The sequence below is a fragment of the Gymnogyps californianus genome, chromosome 1 (genome assembly GCF_018139145.2).
Source record: "Gymnogyps californianus isolate 813 chromosome 1, ASM1813914v2, whole genome shotgun sequence".
Classification (NCBI taxonomy): domain Eukaryota; kingdom Metazoa; phylum Chordata; class Aves; order Accipitriformes; family Cathartidae; genus Gymnogyps; species Gymnogyps californianus.
In genome coordinates, this window is record NC_059471.1 from 121,843,227 (window position 1) to 121,862,841 (window position 19,615).

Genomic DNA, 19,615 nt, shown 5'->3' on the forward strand with positions numbered 1-19,615 from the left:
CCTCAATCAGCTTCCCTTTCCTAGAAAGGTGTCAGTAATTTCTGTATTACAGTGATTTTTTTAATTTTTTTTTTTTTTTTTTCTGAGGATGGATACACTGCAGATCTTGAAGTATGAAGGTGTGTCGGTAATGGATGAATGTAGGTATCCAGACCATGCTGGCAATGCAATGGAAATCCTCTGCGCTTAAGCTCTGCAATTCCTTCTCTGCGGTTCTGGTGCACATTTGGGTGAGGATGGGAGGGGAGATTTTTCTGCTCTGGAAAATCCCTGTTCATCAACTGCAGTACAACAAGAAGGACCAGAGTTTCCACCAGGGCCAGTATATCTTGACAGGCAAGAGGCAGAATAATCCAGCTTAAAAAATAAAGCTTCCTTTTCTTTTTTTCCATAGCATATTTTTGTACCCCAAAATAGCCTATATTTTTGTCAAAGTTCTGTGTTAAATTTTGCAGCTAAGCCTTCTGCTGTAAATTTGGATTATCTGAAAAACATCAGTGATGATTTAAAAAAATATATATACATCTTTCTATAGCTATATAAATAAAAATGTTATTTTGTTGCCCTGCAGGAGTTATTCTTAGGATCCCATTCGCTCCTCTAGTGGAGGCAAGGCATAGGCACCGGACCTGCAGAACAGCATGTAGAAAGGTGAGATGAGAAACCATCTGCATCCACAGGGCAGCACAGCAACAGTTCTTCAATTAAGACTATTCCAAAATGCTCTTTTGGTTGAATAGGTTTGAATAGATGGAGCTGATGATGAGAAGTTTCTGTGGGACGGGCTGTATAGATCAAAACCTGAGGTTTTCTGTTGAGTGAGTTTTGATGAAAATTTAACAAGTTACTCAACTAGGCTGGTGGTCCTGTCAAATGAATTGTTTGGTGTTTTCATGCTGCTGCGCTACTGGTATTTAAAGTGAAGCTTCAGAGGCCCCCACTGAGGCAGGGCATATTTCCCATTCTTGCTCAGTGTTTTTACAGCAATCTAGCTTTGCATCATCATACCAGAGGCATTGTTTCATTTCTTCTTTCCCTTTTCTTTTTTAGACCATTGTGTGAGGCCTAAAAATGTGTATGTGGCAAGTATTTTGGCTTTGTGCAATATGCTTTGTGTAAGCATATGATTTTTTTTCCCCCCATCTCCTTCATTTTTTTTCCCCTATAAAGACAAAAATGTGTATTTCAATTACAAAAAAAAAGATATTTAAAATCAATTCTGTTGCAACAGGATTAGCTGCTGCTGGGAAGCCGGTGTGACTCTAAAGGGAGTTATGCCTGTAGCCTCACTGGAAATCTCAGCTGCTGCTTGCTGTTGTGGCAAAGGCGGTCCTCCTCCGCAAAGGCAATGCCCGGCCGATCTCAGCGATGGAGTCTCGGTGGGTTTTGGTCCAGACATGTAACATAGCCTATATCTCCAAAGGGCTCCGTGGGTTTCTCTGGGTGGTCCAGCATGGTCTTTTCTCACCGTGGCTTCCCCGACCTTCTCTCCTCTAACTCTTGGCATCTCAGCACTCCTGTCTCTGCCCTCCCCAAACAGCGCAGAAGCGGTGGGAGTTCGCAGCGGCCCGGCGTGCTGCAGCTCACCCTTTTCCGATCTCGCCCTGCCATGCCTTTTCAGAAACTAATCTGGGGTTAGACATGATGTGCTCATCCAGCAAAACAGAAACGCCCTGTGCAGAGAAGAGGCTGAGCCTAAAGCGCTTCGGGGGTTTTGCTGGTGGCAGGATTTCAGCTCTAGCGTCAGCCTCCGTGTCTCGCTGGTGCTGAGCCTGGGTAGCAGCAGCCTGGCGTAGTGAAAGGGGGGGAGTGCGGCGGTGGTGGAGTCTACCACGGCTCGGCTGCGGTACAGCGCCAATCCGCAGGATCAGTTCAACAAGTCTCCAAGGGGAAAGTTCATTTTATCTGGTATTAAGCTGTAAGCATGGAGCGTCATAGCTGGCAGGGGAGAGGTTAGAAAATAAACTTGTTTTCACGTTTATGAATCTATATATATATGTATGTATATATGTTTAGATATACACGCAGACATATAAATATCTATGTGTGTGGTTTTATATATATATATTTTTTTATATATATATATATTTATTTATATGCACACACCAGCCAGTCACTCCAGAACGTTGCTGCTGGAAAGGATGTCATGTCCATTTTTGGAGGTGTTTAAATTTGACTGACAAGAAGCATCAAATCATTAGACCATGTGAGAAGCACAGACTTGTGCTTTTTTGAGCTCATGGCAGAGAGTAATACCTCTGGAAATAGATTTTCCTTAAAAACTGGCCTTATTTTTTCAAGGAGTTTTGCTGACTGAGTTTCCTGGCGGAGGTGACCAGCTCAGCGTAGCTGCGCTTGGAAAGAAACAGCATCTTGTCTTTGCTTACAGAATGTAAATGCTGAAAAACTCACACAGCCTGCTTCCTGCAGTGCCTTCTTGCTATTTAGTGTCATGCCAATCACATTGGGTTTATTCTGTCAGCACTTGCAATGTTAATAAAGTATCCCCCCATGGCAATTATTTCACCAATTAAACTGTCGCTGCATTTTTTTTAGAATAGTCTGCAGTTGGCATAAGGTAAACACAAGGTAGCAAACAATCCTTGACAGAAAGTTGAGTTACGTCTTGGAGAGTTACAAAAGCAAAAAACTGAAAAATCGCTTGTGTCTAAAAAGGCATGAGTATTTTCCTTTCTTTCCTCCTCATCTCCTCTGAAGAATAAACCCCCACAGCAGCAAAACCAGGCGATCAGCAAGGACTGTACCCACCTCTGCCCATACCTGAAAGGCAGGCTCTGAATCCTTGAAGCTGAAATGTAAAAAAGGCAAAGAAAGGCAAGTTGTCTTGCAGGAGATAGAATATGTTGTGTCTGAAGGCCTAGGAGTATTTTAGGGCAGTGCTGCTTATTGAAATGGAAATGTGGTTTTCAGGCTGCTTGAGCAGAGCGAGTGCATCATAGTCACAGGCTGAAGTAGAGGTAATGAAGTACCCTGTCTTTGAAGCCAGATTGCATAATACAAACCCTAGAGAGATGTTTATGGATTTTTTTTTTTTTTTCCCCCTGCATTGATCGAGGCTAAAATACTTCTGACTATTAGCTTCAGAAGGGCATAATAGAATTGGTGAATGGGCTACGGTAATTCTAATGATGTGCTGTGCAAACAAATGCTTAGTTAATGAATACTGAAAAGATTAACCTGAACTACTTACATGCATTATTAGGGCTTTTAACTCCCTGCCTTCCCCCAGTGGTTATGGATCACGCAGAGCAGTTTCAGGTGGGGGAAAAAACCCCAAAACTCGCTAATGGCAATTAGGATATGTGCAAGCTGGGAAAAGGATGCACAGCAATTCTGAAAACATGCCATTACATACTCTCTGACCTGACGGGCAGAGTGGGCTGCTCAAGATTATTGGAGACTGAAAACTTTTCACAGAGGGGATGGGGGAATGTCAGCTTTTGGAGAGAGAAGAGTGAGAATGCACATGACAAAAACCTTCTTTCTCTTCCCTGGTACATTTCCAGAGCCGAAGAGCTGAGACCATTTATTTAATTAAGCTCACTTTTCACTGTTTTCATCTTCCTATTTTTCTTAGGGCTGTGAGTCAGTTTGAGATTGATTTATCAGTGCTGTTAATCTGCTCTCAAAGCACTGTCAGTCTCGCTCCCAGAAGCTGAGCCCTCCCATTAAAACCCTGACCTATTTAAACGTTCTTAAGATACCGTAATGATCGAATGTCAGCAGGGGAGAGGCAGCAATGACAGCTCTGAAATGTTTATTATCCTAGCCTGGGTTAGGAGGGGAGCGTGCCGATGCAGCCCGGAGCTCGGCGCTTGGCACGGGATGAGAGGCGGGGGCCGGCTGGCAGCGTGGCCGAGGGACGGATGCTGCTGTGCGCTACCAAGCTAATAAGATCAGCTACTCTTCTCTTGTGGTTTCGTGTGTTAATTCTCCGCAGTCACTGGTGATTTCAAGTTGTTCAAAGCGGGAAGAGGTATTCTGTTTCAGGGGTCTGCATACTGATAGCAATAGATCATGGATTTCAGTGGCTTAAAAGGCACTTAAAACATTTTTGGTGGCTTAGAAATTATTTCCGCAGGCATGTTTGCATGAAAGCAGATGCTTTCCATAGAGAAATTTAGATTTCCTTTATACTATCACACCACACAGTAGCTATCAGCAAAGAATTAATTGGAGGAAACTATTTAAAATGATGATTCTGAAAGGAGCGTGAACAGAAGCTCCCGATACCTCTTTAGGTTGCAGAGGCTTGTGTCCACTGCCTAGCGTGTGCACTGCAGCAGGGGGAGCACAAAGGCTTGTAGAAACCTGAAGAACTCCAGTTCTAATAATGCGAATCTAGCTGTCATAAACACACTTTAAATGTACTGTTTAGTGCCAATTTTCTCATCCTTTAGAGATGTAGCAGAGTGCAACTATTTTTAAAGCTAAGCTTCTCTCCCCCTCCAATTTTTCTTTAGGGCATCAACGGCTTGAAGAATTAAACCATGATTCTTCACAAGACAAAATAGATCCGCTCGTACAGAATGGGCCTGGATTTGCTGCTGGGTACGATGTTCACATTTTTCTTCCACCAAAACTATTCCCATGTGGATGATCTTTCTCTTTCAAAGAGCATCTGACTAGATCATTTTGGCTCTTTCCCATTTGTCCTTTTAAACAGAGACTGTAACAGCAGCAGGGACCAGTGACCAAAAAAAACCCCAAGGTAAATAATAGGTTCTCAATCTCTTTAGATGCATCTCACAGAGGGATAGTCTTTCTGCTTGCTTATGGAGCAGTCCAGAGGATCCTGACTCAGAAGATGCTTTCTCCAAGCATCTATATCTTGAACTAGTGTCCTTCTATATCTCATTGATCTTGCTTTTCAGGAGTGCCAGGTTATTACAGTGCACACTTTATTAAGAGTAGTCTAAAGGCCAGCTTTTGTCAAAACACAGCTGGCTGATCGATCTTTTTTTCTAAGAAAATAAAGAGGGTTCATAACTGGGTTTTTACGGATCCCAGGTGCCAATTTTTCTATATAAGACCACAATATTGACGCTATCTGTGTCTAGAGCTGATAAATGTTATTGCATTCCTTTCCAATATGTAATGTTATTAAAAATAGGTTAGTCACAAGGGCTTCTTATCAAAGTTCCTTGTTTCCCTAGAAACAGTGACCAGCATTAACCTTTCTAAAAGTAGCCCCCGCGAGAGACAAATGTCTTTGGTTGTCACTGTTACAAATTTAATCTAGGGCAAATGTGCTGCAAATTCTGGTTCATATTAAAAGAAAGCAAATAAACTCCAGAAAGGCAGCAATAACATGTGCAGTATCAATTCACATCAGGCTGGCAAGGAAAATAAATTGATCATGTTTGAACTAGTGCTGACTGTGTCCCTTTCTAAGTGACACAAGCTTTGAAATTGCACTGGCATCAGCTACGGAAACAGTTGTTTGCAGCCCCAAAAAAGAAAAGGGAGGCGTGGGAGTGAGATTGTAGTGTTCATGCAGGACTGATGAAAGCTGAATACTTGCAGAACAGAAAAAAAATGTAATAACAGCATATTTGTAAAAAGATGCCTTCTTCTAAGAAAAGTAGGTGGTAATGGGAATATTGTATTTAGAAGTAAAGCTACCAGCAATGCGAGAGGGGAGCAGGAGGGAGAGAGTATCAGCGCGTTATACCCTCATGGCATGAAATAATCATATTCCCAGTCTTCACAGCAGATTAACGGCATCCATAAACCTTGGTGATGCGTGCAATTTACCTTGTTTCAAATTACGTGATCAGGAACGTCTGCTTGAGCTTTACACAATCACTCACTGTTCTCCTGAGCAGCTGAGATCACTAGTTCTATTTTCTTTTTTGCCAGATATAAAGCAAAAAGGTCATGAGTTAGATCCAACATCAACATACATCCATGCTGCAGCACACCAAGTACCTCTAAAGCAGCAGGCTGGGAGGGGTGGGAAGTGATTCTGATTTAAGGAAATGAGTGAGAAGAGTGCGACAGCCAGTTGAGCACTGGAGCATGACACACGCCACTCATTTCCAGCTTGAGCGCAGGTTCCTTTCACAGATGTGTCCAGACCAGGACTGAAAGCTTCACCCCCAGCTTTAGCAGAGGGCACTCTCCTCAACTTAAGTCTGTCTGGAGGTGGGTATGTCTCTAGCAAAGCAGTAGTGATTCTCTGTCTCTTGGTTGCATTCCCCAAATGCTAAAAATACCAGGTCACTAAAGCACTCAGATCCTCAGACCTGCCACATCAATCTCCTGTCTTTGAGTCTATCACTTCCATAAATCCCTCTGTTTCTTACAAACCTACTTTGTCTGTGCAACCTGTCACTGTCCAGTCATCAGGACAACAGCTTTAAAAATAGCTGACTCAGTATGCAAACATTTTTCTTCTTGCCTGGTCACAAACCAAACCACTTGTTCCTGTGGGTATCTAAGAATTGAATGAAGCTGGGGGTAAGCTCCTTCCCTGCTCCCCCTTGCTTCCTTGGAATTGAATTTTCTAAAGCCCTAATATACTGTCTTCCCTTGTGGCCAACAAGCATTATCCACAATATTTATTTTCCTTTGTGCTTTTATATTCAGTTTATGCTAGAACCAAAGGAAACCTATATATCTACCCGTGTTGGTAAAAGCAAATCAATCTGGATGTGTCAGTTGTTTTGCTATTTATGGGTTGAAGTGAAATGAGACCTGAGTTACTTATGGTGCTTGCTTTACAGGAAAAACGAGTTTATGATAAGAAGGCCAGACACTGCCTAAACTCAGTCTCATAAATGAGTTTCCTGAAGCAAAGCACTCACTAAAATTGATGCCTACTTTGTTCATTATGTGTGATTCACTTTCCAGGAAGAAGCAATATATTCTTAAATTTCTTCACTGTCTTGCCTTGTTCATAAACTGGGGAATACCTGTGTATCCCAAACCTGAGCCTATAAGCTTGGCTTTTAAACCTCTGGGGCCCAAGAAGGGGATTTAAAGCGCTTGACTGGGATGTGAGAACTCACATCCTAGCTTTGTTGCTTGAAGGCAGTTTGGCTCACATATAACCAAATTCCCTTTATAATCACTTGTCCCTTGTGCAAGAAGCTTTTATTTTCATATTCTGGGGGAGTTACATCTGAATAGTCTTAATTTCCACCCCACCCCCACAAGCCCATGGTAATTAAGTTCCGAGGCACTTGGAAAAGCAATACTTGCCCCTGTGAAAACACCGAAGCAGGAAAAGCTTCTTCCATGAAGTCATGGAGCAAGAATGGCGTGGCGAGGGGCAGCCGGCGAGGAGCGCACCGCTCCCCGCTGACATTCCTGCCCCCCTCCTCCCCAGGGCGCAGCCACACGTGTCCCCTTCTCGGGCATTGTCTCCTCACCCGGGATCCGGCGGACAAATATAGGCATGGAGGAAAACTGCTGATGCCTTTAAACAGTTATCACCAGTGACCTTGAGATAGGGACATATAAAGTCTGGACCAGGCAGAGTCGTGACACTTTCTGTGTGCTCTCCAGGGTGAGTACCAACCTCTTTCACTTCTAAATGCGGGTAGCCAGCTGCGCTCTAACACTGTACTGTGGTTTTGATGTGACTAAAAGGTTTTCATGTGGCTTAAGCTTTTAGTAGTAATATCACTAAACATATAGCCTATGTTAGTCATCCTAGGATGCTGCTTGAATGCTAGGATGGCAAATACATGTTTCTTCTCTAACATCAGCGCATTCGTTTAGCCAGCTAGAATAACCGCTTAGGAAAGTGTCAGGTCCCTTGTAATTATGCATCTGGGTGGACTGATTAGCCAGTGCCTGCAAGTCATATCTTCTGTCTTCTCTATCATCTGCAAGAGGTGATGGCCTATGCAGTTTGCAATTTTAAGCAGCGCGTTGGTCCAAGGAGTTCTTTAATCCAACCTGAGTTACAACCCTTGGAGAATTACTGGGTTCCCTTTCAAAGACAGGCGATGCCTGCTGCCGTTGCTATTGCGGACGAGCCATTGGCTCTACAGTAGCTCTTCCAACAGCCCCAGCAAAGAAAGACGAGGTCCCTGCTTTCCAAGCCTGAACGCACCACCAAATTGTTGGTAGTCCTGGGCATGCCACTTAACTTTGTATAACAATATTGGCTTTCTACAGGGTGTAGGTGTTTTCAAGGGTCTTCCGAAGTTCATATACAAGGGCCGGCTCTTTTTTGTTGTTAGCTAGAACAGACTGAAAGGAAAGCGAACATCTTTAGCTCTGCCTTGTCTTTCCCAACTATACTGCCTTTTAAAAATAATCCTATGACCATAAACCAAACAAATTTCCCATTTCTCGTATCTGGCAATGGATTTACCTCACTGAGTTCTCTGCACCTGCAAGGTATGTGCTGCCTGGGCTCTAATGTCTGTCGTAGCTCCAAGCACATAAGACTACTGAAGAAAAAGGGATTCTCTCCCAGGTGCCGTAGTGCTTCTTTACACCATAACATGTTTGCCATAGTGGTTGGCCCTGAATATATATGAAAAAGATGAGATAAGAAGGTGATAGCTGAGTGACTGTCCCTAAGAGGTCTGCAAATGGAGCTAGGTTGCACAGAAGTGGTTTAGAGTACTTTAGTGTATATTAGGAGTTGTGAGAATCTGTCCTGAGTCCTAGAGATTAACACTGGAGTGGCTCCTCTGGCATTTGCACGTTTAATGTGAAATGACACATACATGCTCTAACGCTGTTCTGTTTAAATGTATGAACTGATGTAATTTCATTGCTCCACTAGAGCTAAGACACACTCCCAATGGGAGAGAGACTTTGCCATGCTAGTTTTGAGTTGTACCTCCAGTTGGGAATTTTGGTCAGCTCAGATGATGTTAAAATAATTGGCAATAGTTGTGCTTATGTAGGCCCTTAATCTTTAAAAAAGAAAAAAGTTAAGGCTAGTTCTGAGGAAGAAAGTTTTTGCTCCACAGCAACAAGACAGTAGGTCTCAAGCTTGTACTGCAGCAGCAGGAGAGGGCTGAATGTAAAACGTTTGGCAGCTCTGCCGTCTTAGAGCTTTACATTCCCCAGGAGAAACGTGTTAAAAAACACTGCCTTGGTTGATGAAGAGTTTTTATCCCTAACAGGATTTTGTTAGAAAGAAATTGAATTAAATTTTGAAAGACTACAGTGTCTGTCTTAATAGGGCTCTTGAAAATTTGTCCAGCTGCTCTGGATATTGCACAATAAATAAAATAAGGGAAGAGGTAATATCTGAGGGTCACTTGTACAGCTTCGACCAGTAATCAAATGGTGTCTTGACTTTAAAGAAAAAAAAATCCTAAATTCTTAAATTGTGTGCATGTGTGTGTATACCTTTTAGCAGTGGAACTTCTTTTAGGGTGCTGTCCAGGGAACGTCTGAGTATTTTACATATGTGTGTGTGTATTTATATGTGTGTGTGTATAAAAAAATATATATAAATAAAAACATATCTGTACGATCACTTTAGAGAGTACATAACAATCAAATTAATTGCTTGGCAGTATAAACCCAGCAAATCGGTCTCACTTACACCCATGTCCCTTGCCCTCTCTTTCTTGATAAAAGGCTCCTAAACACCGTGGCCTTGTCATTTGAGAAAACAAATGTAGGTATTAAGCTGGACTAATAAGCTCAAATGAATCTAAAAAACTATGAAGCCCTTGCACCAATACTGCAGATACGCTTGCCCTCTGCCGTGCCTTGTTGCAGGAGGATACCCAAGCTGGTGAATTTGGACGTACCAGCAATTTGAGAAGCTGCACCAGCACAGGATCTCCCCGAGCAGTGTTAGTCCTGGTTTTTCTAACATGCTAATTCGTGCGATCAGTGGAGTGTGCTGCAGGTAGCAGAGCTGCTTCCAGCTCCAGTGCTGGCTTTCTCCAGCACAAGGGTGGGCATACGTCCCTGGAGCTGCACCAAGGGTGTAACGCACACCCTTTCAGCAGTTCTTGGTTTGCAGCAGTGAAGTCTTGCTCCATGATTCTCAGAAAATGCCTGCCTGAGATGATGCTTGAAGTGGCTGAGTGGCATGACCCCAGGGAGACGTGCTGGAGGGCATATGCCTGCTCCAGGCAAATTTGAAAGGGGCCAGAACAGGCCCCCGCTAAGTGGTCATTAAAATCACAGCTTCAAGTGGTCTGTTTTATCTCCTGCCCTTAAGCATCATTCATGCCACAAAGAAGAGATTAAATTCTCCTGTGGAGATAACTGTGACCCATGTCGAGGTTTTGAACCACACAGGATCTGGCTGGCTTTAAATAAGCTGAGCCAGGGAAGGGTTTAACTAAGGGTGCAGCATAGCCCCAAATCTGTGTTAGGTATTTGTGTTTCAGATTAATCATCACTTTGATCAATCACCTGCCACATTGTGCTGAGTGTTTTGTATTGCCTCAGATCATCCACGAAATAGATTTTAATTTCCCCCCCCTCCTCTTTCTTTGGTAGACCAGGTCTCTTTCTTTTTCCTCTTTGAGCTGTGCCACCTTGAACCCTTGCCAAGATGATGGACATGTCGGAATTCGGGGAGGCTGCTCCCTTCCTCCGAAAGAGCGAGAAGGAGCTGATGATGGCACAGACCGTTGCCTTCGATGGTGAGTTGCAGTACCCTTTATGCTGCCAGTAGTTAAGAGGGATAAGGGTTACATCCAAGTGTGCTTGTGGAATGCAGAGCAAAGCAGGATGCAAAGCCTCTCTTGTCGCTGCTGTGCTGCTTCTGCTGCTGTTTGAGGTAGCTGGTTCAACCAAGTTCTTGTTTCTTTACTCTGCAAAGCTATTAAAAACTCCCAGGTAGTACTAAATAGAAATCTGGTAAGTAAGTAATTAACTAGATTTAGAAGCAAGGCGTATTTGTACTGCTCTGCTAAAAGGGATAATCACTTCTTTGTCTGTTTGAAAGAAAAACACCACACATTGATGTTCCTGTAATGAGAGAAATTCTGCGGCCTGACTAGATGTCTTGTTGTGTTGTACCTGTACATCTGTTTGATTTGCAGGCTGTATGACAATCTGATGTTAGCTTTTAGTTTACCATAATTTATTTTTCATGAAATGGATTTGTATGAGCCCTGAGGTGTAGTAGTAAGTATAAATACACCAATAACCACAGCATTTCACTATTCAGAATAGTTGCTGTAACTAAAGACCTGAAGTCTAGTGCAGCTACTCCAAACTCTAAAAAGCTACATACATAACTTAGTGTGAGTTATTAATATTGCTGTTTTTCAAGACAAACCTCAGAAGAATGTGCAGGAAAAGGTTAAATCTGATAGCTGGCAGGCAAATAATGTGGGCTGAATTCCTTGCTCAGATCATAATTTTTTGTGTGACTTTTTAGCAAACACCTTAATTTGGGCTTGGATCTCAGTTCCTCCATCTGCACACTGGTGATAACGCTTATGGCTTTTCCGTGGAGGCTGAGGCTTAGCCAGCATTTGTGAAATATTTTGACACCTTGTGCTGGAAGGATCTAGAGGAAGCCAAGTGGTAGTTTCAAAGGGGAGACAACATTTGGGAGCCCTACACCTTCTGCTTTGGCAGGCAGCTCCCCGGCACTGCCGATCTGCTGTAGTCCAGAGGTTTTGTGTCGCTTCTGTGGAAAAAGTAACCCAGCAATCTCGCTTAGCTAGGCATGGTGTTACTGTTTGATGCAAGGTTGTGAACCCTTAATCTCCTTAATTTCACAGGGAAGAAGAAATGCTGGGTTCCCGATGAAAAGAAAGCTTACGTTGAAGCTGAAATTACAGAAAGCAGCGGTGGCAAAGTGACCGTGGAGACGACAGATGGAAAGGTACAAAACTGGTTTTGTCTGATCCATGACTAACAAGGCCAGAACAGCAAGCTCCAGAAATTACCTGTCCTGGTTTAAGCTCAGTTGCCCGTTTCATGAAATGGGATGCAAATGGGAAGCCCAGTAACTGATGCCGTATCAGAATGACACGTGAAAAGCCACCAAGGGAAAAACAGCAATGCGGTGGTGGGTAAGCGAGCATCAGCCACCACACAGCAGCAGGCGGCCTGTGAGCAGAGGTGTGCAACCAGCCAGTTCTGGTTTGGCCCCCCGAGCTAAAAGCCCAGGCTGTAGCTAAATCCCATGGCTCCTTTCACAGCCATACCACCACGCTCCTTACTTTTATCATCTCGGCCTTCCCCCGTTCTTCTGATAGCTGTGAAAACAAACGGTATTATGTACATAGGCTGGGTTTGAGCTGAAGGACTTCCCTCTGCAGGGGAAAAAAAAAAACGTTCTCCAATAAGGTGTGTGAAGCAACAGAAAATCCCAGTGTTTTCCACTGTTGCTGTACTTATTTGTCTTTGCAGATCATGACTATAAAAGAAGATGACGTGCAGTCAATGAACCCTCCCAAATTTGACATGATCGAGGACATGGCTATGCTGACCCATCTGAATGAGGCATCCGTGTTGTACAATCTGAGAAAGCGCTACAGCAACTGGATGATCTATGTAAGGGTCATAACAAGGGTATATTTAGAAATCTGTGTTTCAAGTGCAGATTTCATGTTTGAACATCATGTGTTCTTCATATTCAGTTTACAACTTTGATAAGTCACAAAACTGAGGGTCTTGCTCATCTTTTCAGGAAAGAAGTTACTTGGAGCTGGCTTGTGTCTGAATACAGACAGACAAAACTGAATTAATAAGATGGTGTCTAGTTCTTTAGTTTTGCTTGCTTGCGTAGGAGAGGGGTGTCACAGGACCTATTTTCAGCAATCAAGGCATTGGGGAGACCTAGTTTATTTTTCCTCTCTGAATATTAATCCATGTCAATACCAGCTATGGAGATGTCTTTGTTAAGAAACAATGCCTCAAGCTTAGAGCACACACATAACTTCTTTTAAGTATAAGCCTTTCTATTTTTAGTTCAGTAATTTTATTCCCTTCATTTTCAGTGCTGACATCTGTGTTGTTTCGCTCTGGCCTTTTCCCTTGCTCTGTATCTTCCCCATGACATCATTAACATAATTTCAGTGTCAGCACCAGAATAAGCTTCAGTAGCATCTAATTTTAGGAGGCCAAACTTTTGCTCTCAGTTTGCTGCATTCAGTTGTGTTTGAAATCAGTCAGGGGAATCTATAGATTTTTCTAGTCAATCCCTGTTCTGGTTTTTGGTGTTCATCAGAGGAGCGAATCCAACTTTCTCCCATTTAAATTCTGATTGTTAAATATTTTCCGCATTTCTCTAATAACCCCTGTATGGATATGTATGGCCTAAAGCACAGCTTTGTTTGCAGATCAGTATAGGTAGACAATTAAATTTGTCATCTTGCCTTAATCCATTTACTGGTTGGGGTTTTTCTTTTCCTTGTAGAAAATAGGACTGAGGACTCATGCCAAGGCCATTCTGGAGCAGGTCCTAATGCTATTTTTAGGGGAAGACACCTGGATTTCACCTGAAACTTTTAGAATGTAATTGAGCTCATTAATCTACGTGCACATAGTGCTTGTGCCCATATAGTAACTGGGTTTCTTTGAAGATTTTTGCTTCAACCTGGACTAAGTACCTGAAAAGCTACCAACACCGATTCCCTGGGGTTACAACTGAAAACTCATTCTTCCTCAGAACAACCAGGCCCCAGCTAACTGATGTAGATAGCCCAAAGAGCGACTATAAAGACAGATTTTCACCAACTGTGTTTCTCCAAAAGCTGAAAAAAGCTCCAGAGCTTTGGAGAATAACACTGTGAAGTTGTTTTCTCTTTGAACACCCACCAGAAATTGCCCCAAGGTGCTCACGTCAAATTAATAATGGGAGATTGTTTCTCCTCCTAAGAATGAAGTTCGAACAGGAAAGCTGTAACTCTTCTTTCCTTCATAATAACTGTTTTCAAGGGGAAACAACTCTCGTGGGGTAGCAAGGCAGAAAGTCAGACGTAGGTCTATTTGCTGCTCCTTTGTTTTGCTGAAGGGGCTGTTTCTGTTTCTGGTTGTCATCTTGAAAATACTTTTTCCCCTTTGGAAAACTGTTTAATATATGTAGTTTTGATATCAATTGCCAATAGGAAGTCACTTAGCAGACCAGTACCTTTAGAAATTCAGATCAAAGGCTGAAATTCAAGTCAGAATTCAAGCTCAAATCAGAAGCTGGCAACACCAGGTCCTGCTTGGTTAACTAAGACTTTTTTTCTTATTCCTTGAGTGGTTTTTTTTCACTCTTGTTTTCTGTTCCTCTCTAGACTTATTCTGGTTTATTCTGCGTGACTATAAATCCCTACAAGTGGTTGCCTGTCTACAAGCCAGAGGTCGTTGCTGCATACAAAGGCAAGAGGCGCTCGGAGGCTCCTCCCCACATCTTCTCCATTGCTGATAATGCGTACCACGACATGCTGCGTAGTAAGTGGCACTGTTTGCTTTCAAATTTGGCTTCGCTTTATTTGGCCGACGTGATTGGTGCTGGATGGAAGTTTGTGAGAGCTTTTGCTGTGTGCAAAAAATGTGCAAATGCTCTACAAGCAACAGGGGCTTGGCAGTCTGCGTCAATTTTTATATATATATATATATTTTTTTTTTTTTTTTTTTTTTAAACTCCTCTGACTCTCCCTGTGGTACTTCTGGTAACAGTAAGTTCTGTATATGGATTATCTGTAAGGTGCACAAATTTAGCTGTCCGAACTGGGTGAATCCATCAGTTTGTAACAGAAATGGGGCCATGCCCCAAAGGTCTAAGTATTTTCCCAACCTCAAAAATAAACTTAGTGTCAGTTTATGCTCAGTATTCTAATGCTTATAAGATGAATGCATTCAAGGTTAGTGAGGGTCAGCTATCTAGAGTGCTGTGTGCATATTGCTGCACAAACCTGCCGTGGTCAGTGTGCACTGACTGCCGTGGGTCTGGCGCCAACCCTGCGGTAACGAACTCCAGATTTTCCTGTGAAATTTTCTCGCCCTGACCCTCAAGTTACTGGAAGAAAAGAGTTTATCAGCAGAGGGCAGCAGTGATGTGCTCACACCAGGTCCTGCGAGGCAGCAGGGTAAATCCCAAAGAGACTTGGTAGGAACACATCCTGCTGTCACCTGGTTTTAATAAAATGGAAAGTGCCATAGCTGTGAGGGGACAGAAGGCACTGGGCAGAAAGGATGTGTGTGTGGCTGCAAAGAGATGCTTTTGTACCAGATAAGGGTGAAATATTGCCAGGCTACCCAATATGTAACCTGTCATGATGACTGGAATTAAAAAAGAAAAGAGGAATTTTGGCTCAACGGCTTTGGGCAGCTGCTATGATTTAGCATTTGCTGAACTTGGTTAATAATATATTAAGGTTGCAAAGCGTTCTAATAAATGCTTATTTCTGGTCAGCCCATTAACAACATGGACACTATAAAACTTCATTCCAGCAGCATGGCCAACTGAAGAAGAGTACGTAAGCGTAGTAAGGAACAGCATGTGAATCAACAGCAAAATTACTTGGGTTGGTCTAGTATTGTAGGAGCAGAAGCGTCAGATGTGAGCAAAGATGAACTCAGGAGTAAGAAAAGAAATATTTTGATGACAGGAAATTACTTTCTTTATTATAGTTTCCCAGACACAGGGAGAACGTGCATGACTGGCAGGTCTTTAATACCGACTTGAACAAAACACAAGAGGAGGATTCAGGGCAGGGCTAGAACTTGCACTGCTGGAGGTCGGACTAGGTGATATTAGATTTTATCTTTCCATCTCTGCTTCATATGATTCTCTCCTGTCCTTGCAGGACTGATTCTGGAATGGTTGGTACTCATTTGCAATTATAATAAGCACTTTAGTACAGCCTACTAAGTTTGTCTCTTTTTTTTTTTTTTCCCCCCCCCCCCCTCCCTCCACAGATCGGGAGAATCAGTCTATGCTGATCACGTAAGTGCTTCTTTTTTGACTGATTTGAGACTCTGTTGCTGCGAAAAACTCAGAAAAAAATCCTACTGAAATGCAAGTTGACCCTTGAAAGCTCAGCTAAATGGCCTGGAACTTGATCCAAGCCAAGTAACTGGCAAGTTGGCCATCTGATGGCTGCCTTGAGCCCAATGGGAAAGGCGTAGCTGAGGGTTTGATGGAGGCTGGCCCATTTCTAATCCCCATCTGGTGTTCATTCCAAGTAGGCATGAAAACAACTCAGCAGGCAGTTAAAGAAGCTTCTTCCAGGGTTAGCCTTGCTGTGGCTGCCCTCTTCAGACATGGAAGACTCCTTCCTTTCAGTATCGTTGCTCTTGCTGCAAATTATGTTCAAGAATGTTGTGTACACACATCTAAAGGGAGGGAGGTGGCCAAGGCAGAAAAGAGGCGGCACGTCATTTACTGGCAAGCATGAAAGACGGAGAGCTGGATGTCTCTCTACACAGTTCACACGTGCTCCTGGATAATGCTGGCAAATTACTGCAGTTTTTCTGTATGTTTTCTAACTCATTAGCTGTATATAGGTATACCTCAGATCCTCAGTCTGGGATCTGCCAAAACTTCATGCCCTTAAAGGAAGCTCAGTGTAGCATGGGTTTGTACTAGATTCCTGAGTCCAGTCACGTGAAGAATTAGTTGCTGCTATTGTAGGCATTCACCTCTTCATTCAGTCAATTTAATGTGATTTCCACTGAAATGGCCAAACAGCAGGCTGCAGAAATCAGGGTCAGTGATTCTGAGAACAACCTGTGTGAGGGGAGAAGCTGGCAGGACAGGAAGGTGAAAGGACGAGTTACAGCTGTTTGAGCAATGCCTATCTTTTCCTCCTTCCTTTAGCGGAGAATCTGGTGCTGGCAAGACTGTGAACACGAAACGTGTCATCCAGTACTTTGCCACAGTGGCAGCCCTGGGTGAACCTGGTAAAAAGAGCGTAAGTCTGCTGGTGGCTGTTTCATTTCAGACTCCCAAGGTTTTTCTGTTGTGTACAACTAACCTCGCAAGTCTGCATCCCGAACACTAGACCATGTGCTAGACATCAACAGGCATGGTTAAGAAAAGAAACTGTTGGGAAAAGATGCTGACGATTCTACACGGCATTACTGAGAGCATGCTGTTCTGAAGGTAGAAAGGCAATGCTCGCCTGAACTTGCCACGCTCCAGAGGGAGCAGCAAAACCACTCCTGGTTCTGAACAGCTGCTTGTTGCTGCTGCTTTTTTGTAGGAGTTTTAGTTTTCGTGTGTGTTAAATATGCTTCTGATTGTGTTAAAGCTGGCCAAAAGATGGGAAGACTGTGAAGATTAAGAAATTTGATTTTTTTTCACATGGAAAATAGTCTTCAAAAAGACTAGGATTATCATTTCTCATCAAAACGTCTGTTTTGTTGAAAGCTTTTTTTTTTTCCTCACAAAAAAGGAATATTTTGGCAAAAGATTTTTTTCAATCAGCTTTTCTGTATTTCTCTTTGGATAAGTGCCGTTCTGCTTATAAGTGCTCTCTAAGGTTACAGTGAATACTCTATTCATGCTGCTTTTTATCTTGTGCTGCTATGAGCTTATTCACTACGAGCTTCATTGCACTTGAAGGTTCAACGGTCTTTCGTGGTGAATTAACTGATTCTTATGAACTGTACTTATGAGGTCAAAATTTCAGCCAGGCTTGGATTCTGTACGCATAACTCACATCACCAAAATCTAATATACATTCATCTGAGGCCTGCAAGGCTCTCTTAACAAATGATTGAGTGGTCCAGAGCCAGCTTTCTGCATGCAATAAGGTTGGTGCTCATAATGGTGTCTGAAACCTGGTGTGCTCATGGAACAATTGTGCAAATAACAGGTATTGCAGCTGGAAGATATTCCATGTAATTTATCAGCTCAGGTCACATTTTATTTTCATTATCATCACCTCTTTTTTTCAAATAATCGAAGAGCTCAAGTGTAGCACGATCTAATTGTCTAAAACTTGTCTGTTTGCATTTACACCCTTTTATTCTTACCACCTGGCACCAGTCTCTTTTCTCTGTCCAGTTAGTTAGCCTTTTGGTTCATTATGGAACATCTCCAGAGCAAAACCAGGTAAATGTTTGGAGCAGGGGTTAAAACAACAAGCTGGGTAGGAACAGCACTTGGCTATTTTGTGACATATGGTGAACGCAAAGTAACAGTCACGTGCTTTTTGAAGGAAGGCTTCAAAAAGTCCTGCTGGTGTGTTGGTGCCAACTAGACATCTAACCTTGCTAATCTTTATCTTTTGTGATGTCCTTCATGTTGGTACTCACGTTCTCTTTTTTTTTTTTTCCCCCCCACCATTGCGTTCCTCTTTTGACAGCAACCAGCTACCAAAACTGGGGTAAGTCATCAGCTTTGCTATTTTATCTTTTCCACATGAAAATGATACTGGGCTCTGTCAGTCCATGTCACGAACCTCAGTATTTCACTTTGTGTGGTTCCCCCAGTGAAGGATCCCTGGAGCCCAGGCAATTAAAGTAGTTTGCTTCAGCAAACTGAAATTTGTGCAAGTGACAGTTAATAGTTTTCTCATCTCCAAAAATCCCAAATATTACAAGCTCTGAGTGCTTTCAAATTTAATGCATTTTAGTGCTTGCCACTGTCTTCAATAGCCCCTCTCCTACACACATCCACTTGGATGTCCCCACATGCTTCACAGTACATGGAAGATACAGTGATTTCTTTCGTATGCAGATGGCATAAAATATCAAATCTACAAAGCAAAACAGTAGAGCGCAGTGGAACGTTTGAGGCCTTTTAAGCACTTGTAATTGACTGACAATCTTGCTGTTATGCCATTCACACTGTGCCACCCCTAGGGTGGAGCTAAATGACTTTGCTATGGAGGCTTCTCTCTATAAGTGAATGCATGGCTAAGTTATAGTTGACAGCTGACTTTGTGGCCTGTAGGTTTCTCGATAGTATTTCAACCTTGATTTCTAGGGAACCTTGGAGGATCAAATCATTCAAGCAAACCCAGCCCTAGAAGCTTTTGGAAATGCCAAAACCCTGAGAAACGACAACTCCTCACGTTTTGTAAGTCTGTAACATAACGTAATGATGTCCTCTTCAACAATGGCCAGTTAATAACATCTCTGTAATAATCCCTTCATAAGTTGCTTCTCATTTTGTCCACTAAAATGGTTGGATTTCCACACAGTAGAAGAATAACAAAGTAGGATCTAACCAGGAAGAACTACCGAAAGGATTAAAGATAAAAAGAAACAAAGAAAGATCCACCCTGAATAATTGTTTAAACTGTACATGATCAGGAGACAAGCAAAGCCCGGCTTTATGAAGCCCTTTGAACAGCAATGGCAGATCTTTCCCAGGACTGCCTCTGCTGCATAGCCTTATTTTCCTACCATGTTTTCCACTAGCCTAAGTCATTCCCTCTCCCTATAATAGCTCTACTTCGTCACTAAGTGTCAGAAATACACCACAGTCCCTGCTCCCTCCTACATCTTCCCCCTCTGCAGACCCACACATGCGGCAGTACTCCTACCTTTCATCTACCTTTTTGGCTGAGTAAGCTGCCCCTATTTCTCCCTCAGTGCTGACATGACCTTGGGCTTCTCCTCATTTCCATTAGGCTTGCAGGAGAGCAATCCCCTCAGGAGCTCTGCCTCTGCCACATCTGGCTGACGTTGGCTCAGAGGTCCAAAAGGAATGGCATGAGGATGACAGCCTGAGTTTGTAGCCCATGCTTCC

General features: G+C 42.9%; 1 protein-coding gene across 1 annotated transcript in view; it reads left to right on the top strand.

Annotated features, from left to right (window-relative positions):
* MYH15 (myosin heavy chain 15) overlaps window positions 1-19,615 on the top strand; it is a 66,678-nt gene that overhangs the window by 7,796 nt on the left and 39,267 nt on the right. The window contains exons 2-9 of the mRNA XM_050912211.1: window positions 10,459-10,604; window positions 11,697-11,800; window positions 12,331-12,474; window positions 14,205-14,361; window positions 15,832-15,859; window positions 16,733-16,826; window positions 18,225-18,245; window positions 18,848-18,940. Of these exons, the coding sequence (XP_050768168.1) occupies window positions 10,514-10,604; window positions 11,697-11,800; window positions 12,331-12,474; window positions 14,205-14,361; window positions 15,832-15,859; window positions 16,733-16,826; window positions 18,225-18,245; window positions 18,848-18,940 (732 nt within the window). The 5' untranslated portion in view covers window positions 10,459-10,513. The remainder of the gene's footprint in view (window positions 1-10,458; window positions 10,605-11,696; window positions 11,801-12,330; window positions 12,475-14,204; window positions 14,362-15,831; window positions 15,860-16,732; window positions 16,827-18,224; window positions 18,246-18,847; window positions 18,941-19,615) is intronic.